The sequence below is a fragment of the Ictalurus punctatus genome, chromosome 20 (assembly GCF_001660625.3).
Source record: "Ictalurus punctatus breed USDA103 chromosome 20, Coco_2.0, whole genome shotgun sequence".
NCBI classification, from domain to species: Eukaryota; Metazoa; Chordata; class Actinopteri; order Siluriformes; family Ictaluridae; genus Ictalurus; species Ictalurus punctatus.
In genome coordinates, this window is record NC_030435.2 from 19267288 (window position 1) to 19277074 (window position 9787).

A 9787-nucleotide genomic window follows, 5' to 3' on the forward strand; every position below is an offset into this window, starting at 1 on the left:
ACACACTGTATACTTTCTCTCTGGCTCTTCCTGTTTCATCATGACGCTCTACGTCTGAGTGGAGCTTCTTCACTTATAACTCACTTTCTGCTGTTGTTGATAGTTCTACATGGATACACTAAAGATTTGAACTTCCTAAAAACGATTTATGTCCAAGCCTCTCCCTTGCTTCAGTGAATAATCTCAACTGTATACTGTAGGTTTGTACCTAGGAACTGCTGCTGTAATCATAACCGCTTATCACACAAGTCTTATTTTCAACAGAATTGTGCTGAACCTCCTTTCAACATACTTCATAATGTTTGAGTTTGTAGTATACAGTAGTATAAGAGAAATGATTTATAATATTGCTCTACAATGTTACCAAGAAGAGGATGGGTTCCCTTTGAGTTTGTTTTCCCTCAAGGTTTCTTCCTCATGTCGTCTCAGGGAGTTTTTATGTCCCCCTTGCCACTGCTTTTTGACAATGTCTTTTGTTAAAGATCTATGCAAATAAAATGTAATCTAATTCATTCAACAATGGGGAGTTTCCTATGTGAGATAAAGCACAATGAGAAGATAATTGCTTTCACTATAATGTATCTATTGATATAAATCTTATAGAGAAAGAAGTTTAACAATTTAAAATATACCGACCAATGCTGCCAATTCTTCATATAAATAGTATTTTGAGTCACACACAAATCCTCACCACACACATACACACACACACCAACACATACACACAACATAATGTTACTTCCTCTGTGAGCTGTCCTAGCCTAACATTCACAGGAACATTTGTTCATTTTTATTTCTGGCTAGATATGCGTCAGTAATATATAAATTACATTGAATTGCATTGTATAATCTTGCAGAATTACTTTGCAGTCTCTGTCTGTTACATTTTGAGAAGGCTATGTATGGGGTCACATGCTAATTGCAAAGTGTTTCCTAGAGGGTTCCTGGTTCATTTCAGCAGCTTTACTTTTGCAGGCAGTGTGAAAATTCAAACACTGTAATGTAAATCAACGATGAATTTGCATGTGAAAACTGACAAAGTAAGAGGCTGAGAGACTGTGGTGTGAAATTGTGGGCAGCCCTCTTCACCCCTCCGCCTTGCAGTACCTCGGAAAGGCTACTCTGTCACAACCCACAGTTTCCTGTTTCAGGAACTGCCTTCACACTGGCTCTTGCAGAATTAACACACACACCATCTATCTCATCGACTATCGTTCCGGCTTTGGCTCTACTCAATTGCCACAATGTATGGATCAGGGATATTTATCCTCCTGCTCCTGAATTTTGGAGCTGCCGGTGAGACACTATTGACCTCTCTGACTCCCTGATTGTTTTTGATTAGATATTGACTCGTGTTGAAGCTCTATTTCATCTCTAAATTGTAATCAATTTCCATTTCATATGGTAATTTGCTATTATAGTTTATGTTTTATCATTACAGTGTATTTGAAATGATACAAAGAACAGATTTTATAGATGTTTATAGATAGAGATATGTGTTCTGCTGATGACGTCATACGATGATTAACATCCGCTATATACCAAAGAGATATAGACATAATATATACAGAATTTTTAGCCTCAGAAACACTTGCTGTGAACAGTATAAAATGTCCTGCTTCTCTGGAAACCTTACTGTACTAAGATTAACTTTTAGTACATACGCATTCTCTATTTGAAATACACTGCAGTTACTTCCTGGATTTTTCTTTAGATCTATACATGTATACTGAAGTGTATATATCCCATGCTATATAGGATGCTTAATTATTATACTATGTTGATAATTTTTAATGATTTTTTTTAAAGTGATCAAATGTTTCTATTAGTATAGCAGACTGATAATTCTGAAAATGTGGAAGTGTTTGAAAGAAAAACTGAAGGAGTTTCTTTGGTTGTTAGGGGCTAAGGGTCAGCTCTGGATGTGGTCTCACTGGAAGTATGTGAATATTTCGCTGTTTTGATACATAGTTCCATGAAAATCCCATGGAAAAGTAATCAAAGCATGTGGTTGGTGATGGGGGTACATGTTTTTCATGGCATACATATGATGAATGTTAATTTTAACATTGTGTGGACATTTGGATGATTAATATAAAGAGATGTTATTTTGGGTACTATTGGGGAAGGTTCAGGGTTTGAGTTTTCTGCCTACAGTAAAGCACAAGTCAGTGAAAATAAGCTACAAAAATAGTTACACTGGTGGTTCTCAAACTGGTGTCCACCACGGGGGCCACATAGAAATACTAGAACGTTTAAAAAGTATATTATTTTACCGGTATCTAAGTTTGGATTGTCAACCTTTGAACTATGATGTACATCACCATGAGAAATATTAATCAATTAAACCAATTATACAAAGCACACTAAGACACACACCAAATAGAGCCATCCGTTGATATACTGCAGTACTGTTAGCCATACGCTGATAAAACCTAAGATTATTTAAAATGGATAATACAGAAGAGCCTAGCGTGAAAAAATGCAATTGTGAAAATTTGACGACTCTAGGGGGGCACAAAGGGATGCACTCTAGACAAGGGGGGCCTCATGCTGAAAAAGTATGAGAACCATTGAGTTACATAAGGTTGTGTGTATGTGTGTTTGCACTCTTCCAGAGGCCATGGCTGAGGGTGGATTGTGTTATATCCTTGATGGGGTTTTGATTCTCTATGGCATTGTGCTGACGATCCTCTACTGCAGACTGAGGGTGGGTCATTTATGACTTCTACATACATGCAGTCAAAATCCAATTTTTCACACCGCATTTACAACAGCCTTCAAATCATTTTTATCATTCTGTACCTTTTTTACTAAAACATTTGACACATTTGACAGGCTGTTCGTCCTATTATTATAAATCATTTACATTAGAGTTCATGTTACAGTTTTACTTAGTGTTATACAGGAAAAGTAACAACTTATCAACACACTGGTATGTTAAAACGTAATTTAACATACTCTTAAATATGGATGGATCTATGAGCAAAACATCTAAATGATGCTGTTCATTGACGTTCTTATAGAAAGCTATATGGTGTTATAATACAGCAATCATAAGCTACTTCTAAACATTCCGCCATTGCGGGTCACCACAAAATTTGCAATATGTTGATTTAAAAAACAAAACAAAACAAAAAAAAGTATGGTTCACAAACATTTGTCAACCAGGAGGGAAAATTCTGACTCCACAGAACAGATTTTTTTTATAAGCGTAATCCAACTAATCAACTATTAACTATCAACTATTAATTATTTAAATGTGCATAATAATATTTTGGCTATTTATTGGGGCATTAAAGATTTCAATTCCTGAACTATCCACTTACAGAACACAAATTTAACAGATCTATTATTAGTTGATATTATTTATATACTTGTTTTTGACTTAATGATGTTTGGATTAAAATTGTTCCATTTAAATGATTGGTTAAAATTGTGTGATGACTATAAGGACAGTAATAAATAGAACATTGAAAATGATAGGTGATGATTTCCAGGACTGTAATAATATTTTTAAAAATGCAGACTGGCTTTGTTTCACGGATGCCAGTGAGACCCATGACGCTAAAGTGTTACAACCAAGTGCAACAGTGTTAAAGCAAAGTGCAAAAAAGAAAAATTAAACACTTTATGTTCAAAACAGAATGTTCATGTGATTGGGTTTCCATCTTCAAAATCTGCCAGTTGTTTTATATTATTTGCAGTAGTTAATTTATTTGAACGTGTCTCATTAAGGAGTCTGTGACATTATATGCTATGAAGGTGAACATAGGTTTACTTACGAGTCAATGCAATCAGAAAAAATACATTAGAAAATATTAGCTTTTTACAGAACTGGAGGTGAGTATTAAAGGATTAGGGACCATTACAAACAGTCTCAAACAAAGCCGTAATTCTGAAATGGTAAACATGGACATAAAATCATAAATGGTGTAAAAAAAAAAAAAACCCCCCAAAAAAAAACCCCCCCAAAAAAAACATTGAGAAATACTGAGAAATAACCAAAAGTAAAAATGCAGAACAGGAGACAGAATAAAAGTCCATATTTATGTCACATTTACATTCATATAATTTTATTGTTTTTTTAATCTATGTATTCTCTATAGCGTATCTTTATATTCTTTATAACATGCACGTTTTTAAGTTGCGTTACATGTGATAATAACAGATCAGCGTTATTATCATAAGTAAATATCTTCTTGGTTTCAGAATTTCAAGTAAGTGCTCAGAAACTTTTGTACTCACCTGTACTTTTATCATTTGTAATGCATTTACTAAATTAATAAAACAAGTAAATTAACAAAAGGAAATTATTTAAATTAATAGAACGAAAACTCTAACTGATCATTAAAGTTATAATCCGATATTATTATTAATAATGATCATTTCTCAAATATGCTTCGCAGATGCGTTCTGGAAATAATGAGGTAAGGACTTGGTTTGAGTATGGTGTCTAACAGTATGTCTGTAATTGGTGGGTGTGTGTGTGTGTGTGTGTGTGTGTGTGTGTGTGTGTGTGTGTGTGTGTGTGTGTGTGTGGCCCTTCTCCCCTCCTCACTTCCCCTGTGCACTTCTCTTTCCGGTGTATTACTGACCACTGACAGTGTTATTTATACTTTCTTGCTTGCACGAATTCCCCAGTGTCCGTGGATGCCTCACATGTAAGAATCAGATATTTGAAGTCTCAAAAAGCACAGGCACTTTCCATTCCAGTTTTATTTGAGCCTATCCCAGGATTCAATATCTCAGTAGGTAGGATGCAGAAACAGGAACTATCTGTTTTGTGTGGAAGGATGGTGCAATATAATGGAAAAGATGATCACACACTGTTGTGACACTTTGTTCTCAGAAACGTCCCTATGTTTATCCTTAAGTTCATGCTCAAATACTGTCTTTTTCTTACAGAAAAATGAAGAGAATCCAGATGGCATCTACCAGGTACAACCATTTCTAAAAATATGAATTCTGACATCCAGTGTGGACTGTGTACAGGGGCGCCGTAAATGGGGATGGGGGGTTAGGGTGATTCTAAGGGCCCTGGTCAGACAGGTGTCCCAGCAGAACCCCATACTTTCCTGTATGATTTTGGGATTTAAATGGATTCTTTGCACAATAATCTATTAAGAAGTACGCTATAATGAATGCCCTCAGACTTGCCAAGTGCACATGTGTGTCCCCTTAAGACATTAGCGGGCTGTTCAGAAAAGCGTTACATGCATCAGGTAGATGGCAAGAGATGGCGCAGACAAAATCGGGATACCAAAAGAATAAAGACATGAAAAAGAGGAGAGAGCAAGATGGGGAAGACAGCTAGTCACCCATTTTTTTCCCAGAAAAAAAAAGTTGATTTATGTTGCCTGTTTTGTGTTATGATTCTGAAGCTAGCCCTTATGAAGCTGTTATAATTAACATAAAATAGAAATTCTATCAGTTACAGACCCCGATGTTTATCCTTGGAAGTCGGAACACAATATTTCCATAAATGTACTGTATGTTTTTCCACGAAATCGAGCAATAGTAATGGAGCCATGAGCTTTAAAAAGGACGGAAAAGCACCAAGCGACAATAAAACTAGTCCAGTTTTGTATATATTCAAGCTTTCCGAAGCCTTGCAACAGCTTTCTCTGAGAAATCGATCGAAATTTAATGTAATCATATAAATCTGCTTTAATTGTCCCGAGTGAGTTTATGAGAGAAGTGTTGTATTGATTTCCGATTCGTGAGTGAATCGTTTGTTTGAGTCGGTTCATTTCAATGAATTGGAGAATCCCATTGATAAAACCAGTCTGAATGAGTCATTCACGAATAGAACCGAGTCGATTCTCAAGTTCAACTCACGGATTCAATGATCCTGCTTTAGCTAATTTCCACATTTCTTTGGAGCTGCTGGTGTGTGAAATTTATTATTCACTCAATTAATAATAATAATAATAATAATAATAATAATAATAATAATAATAATAATAATAATAATAATAATAAAGTTCATTGGTTCTTGGGGAATAAGAAATTACAAGTTGACAGTTTATAAAGACATCCAGACAGAGTTTCTATAGTGTATGTGTGTGTGTTTGTGTGTGTGTGAGAGAGAGAGAACAATGGTGTTAATTAGTTGTACTGTGTGTATATCTATCTATCTATCTATCTATCTATATATATATATCTATATATCTATATATATATATATATATATATATATATATCTATATATATATATATATATATATATATATATATATATATATATATATATAGATAGATATATAGATAGATAGATAGATAGATAGTATCTCCCAAAAGTGAGTACACCCCTCACATTTTTGTAAATATTTGATTATATCTTTTAATGTGACAACTCTGAAGAAATGACACTTTGCTACAATGTAAAGTAGTGAGTGTACAGCTTGTGTAACAGTGTAAATTTGCTGTCCCCTCAAAATAACTCAACACACAGCCATTAATGAATAAACCGCTGGCAACAGAAGTGACTACACCCCAAAGTGAAAATGTCGAAATTGGGCCCAAAGTGTCAATATTTTTGTGGCCACCATTATTTTCCAGCACTGCCTTAACCCTCTTGGGCATGGAGTTCACCAGAGCTTCACAGGTTGCCACTGGAGTCCTCTTCCACTCCTCCATGACTACATCAAAGAGCTGGTGGATGTTAGAGACCTTGTGCTCCTCCTCCTTCCTTTTGAGGATGCCCCACAGATGCTCAATAGGGTTTAGATCTGGAGACATGCTTGGCCAGTCCATCACCTTCACCCTCAGCTTCTTTAGCAAGGCAGTGGTCGACTTGGAGGTGTGTTTGGGGTCGTTATCATGCTGCCCTGTGGCCCAGTCTCTGCTTCAGTATGTCACAGTACATGTTGGCATTCATGGTTCCCTCAATGAACTGTAGCTTGACTGTAAGCATGTAACCATGCTTGACTGTAAGCAAGGCACACTTGTCTTTGTACTCCTCACCTGGTTGCCACCACCCACGCTTGACACCATCTGAACCAGATAAGTTTATTTTGGTCTCATCAGACCGCAGGACATGGTTCCAGTAATCCATGTCCTTAGTCTGCTTGTCTTCAGCAAACTGTTTGCGGGCTTTCTTGTGCATCATCTTTAGAAGAAGCTTCCTTCTGGGAGGACAGCCATGCAGACCAATTTGATGCAGTGTGCAGCATCCGAGCACTGACAGGCGGACCCCCCATCCCTTCAACTTCTGCAGCAATGCTGGCAGCACTCATACATCTATTTCCCAAACACAACATCTGTATATGACGCTGAGCACGTACATTCAACTTCTTTGGTTGACCATGGCAAGGCCCGTTCTGAGTGGAACCTGTCTTGTTAAACCGCTGTATGGTCTTGGCCACCGTGCTGCAGCTCAGTGTCAGGGTCTTGGCACTCTTCTTATAGCCTAAGCCATCTTTATGTAGAGCAACAATTCTTTTTTTTCAGATCCTCAGTGAATTCTTTGCCATGAGGTTCCATGTTGAACTTCCAGTGACCAGTATGAGGGAATGTGAGAGCGATGACACCAAATTTAACACACCTGCTCCCCATTCACACCTGTGACCTTGTAACACTAAGAAGTCCCATGTCACCAGGGAGGGAAAATGGCTAACTGGGCCCAATTTCGACATTTTCACTTAGGGGTGTATTCACTTTTGTTGCCAGCGGTTTAGACATTAATAGCTGTGTGTTGAGTTATTTTGAGGGGACAGCAAATTTACACTGTTACACAAGCTGTACACTCACTACTTTACATTGTAGCAAAGTGTCAATTCTTCAGTGTTGTCACATGAAAAGATATAATCAAATAGTTACAAAAATGTGAAGGGTGTACTCACTTTTGTGAGATACTGTATATATACTGTATATATAGTTATTTGTATATAGTTATAAATGCATAATTTCAGTTAATTTAATAAACTGTTCAAATGTAGTTCTTTATAGTCTCTTATTGAATATGCACTAATTGTAATGCTCATTGATAATGATTGATTTTACAATGTTACATGTTAGACCGGTGTAACATGGTAATAAGAAAATAAAATTGGGGGGTGGGGGCTTGGGGCCTGGTGTACAGTTTAGCCAGGGGGCCCCAGAAACCCTAGTGGTGCCCCTGACTGTGGATTTATCTGCATATGAAACATCTCTTGTAATATTTTTTATTATTATTAACCAGGGTTTGAAGCATAAGAATCAGGACACCTATGAGACACTCCATGTGAAGAAGGAACCTTTGGCATAATTGTCTGACATTTTAATCTGTTTTCTGATTTACAACAACTCTGCCTGTCTACTAACCGTTTCCTTTCTGTTAAATTCATGTACATCTGTTTTATGTTTTGATTACTAACACATTTTATTTTTACATTTGGTTATACAGCTTGCTTTTCACCATTTGCTGTTTTTATTATTTTTATTATTATTATTATTTGTAACCATTTTACATAATTACCAAATTGCATAACTTACTAAGGACTGAATGTAAATGTATTTTTTTTTAATTTTATATTTTATATAATTTGATTATAGGTTAATCGCTATATAATTATGATCTAGCAGACATAATTATATAATTATGTCAATTATAATCAAAACACACTGCTATTAAATATTATTACTTTGCTTTAAAGCCAAAGGTGATGAATGTACAGAAAGCAGCCTTTGAAATGAGATTAAATCATTGATAAGACAAATAAAGTATTGGTGGAAAGAAAGTGTCTATTCACTGTGTGGTTCTATTTACAACAATTTAAAACGAAATGTGGATGTTTCACCCAAAAAAGACAACAACTGACAGAAAAATTATTTGAATACAGGGCAGCATGGTGGTACTTGGCCATTAGATGTGAATGAGTGAATGTGTGTGAGCATGGTGCCTTGAGATGGATTGGCTTTCCTGCCCAGGCAGGCAAATGATTGGAAATGATCACCTATCATTTTCATGTTCCTGGGCAGGAAAATAGGCTCTGGATCCCCCATGAATGAATAGTTTGCATACAAACATAAGAAAGAAGTCAAAAAGTAAAGCCATGACTCACCCAAGAAGAAGACTGCTCTTTGAAAAAGGCAGTGTATGACATCTTGCAGAGGTATAACAGATGTGTCAGAAAGAATAAGGGCTTGGAGGATCAGAAGAGCATGAAAGCAGTTACGAAAACAAAGGCTGGGCGTACACATCACTAAAGAATATTTATATCACTTTCTGAATGGGTGTCACATTTATGTTTGTTATTTATGAATGTCTTCTGTCCAACCTAACACATTAAATGTCTTCTTGATTTCGTCATGTTTGTTTTTATTGTTTTTTTTTTTTTGTCTCAGTGGTATGCAAACTTTTGCATTCAACTTTATATAAATAGCTGTGACCCTTTTTTCAAAGAGGGATGTTTTTTTTTTTTTTCCAGTGGTAGAAGGTAGAAATAACAACCCACCATTATAAATGTTATTATTTAAGCCTAAAGAATAAATTATCATGAGCCTAAAGAATAAATTATCCTATTATTAAGATAATTTAGTTATTAACAGGTTTTGACTGGTCTCTTGAATTAAATGGGTTTAATCCAAACTTTAATAAGTAGGCAAAAACAATTAGGTCTATAAATAATCAAACTGGATCTAAGGTGTTCTGTCAGTGGAAAGTGAAGGAGTAAATAAATAAATAAATAAATAAATAAATAAGCAGGCAAGCTCAGTGGCTCCAATAAATAGCCAGAATTTAAATAATAAATCAAACATGTTAATATTTCAATCAAGTAATTCTGTACTGAGGGGGTCCGTG

General features: G+C 35.7%; 1 protein-coding gene across 1 annotated transcript; it reads left to right on the top strand.

The window, feature by feature from the left end:
• The first annotated feature begins 1212 nt into the window (after window positions 1-1212).
• Window positions 1213-8636, top strand: fcer1gl (Fc receptor, IgE, high affinity I, gamma polypeptide like). Its single transcript, NM_001200169.1, is given in 5 exon segments — window positions 1213-1296; window positions 2619-2710; window positions 4410-4430; window positions 4909-4941; window positions 8186-8636. Coding segments are annotated over 5 exon segments (264 nt in total). The 5' UTR covers window positions 1213-1244; the 3' UTR covers window positions 8252-8636.
• Window positions 8637-9787: the final 1151 nt, after the last annotated feature.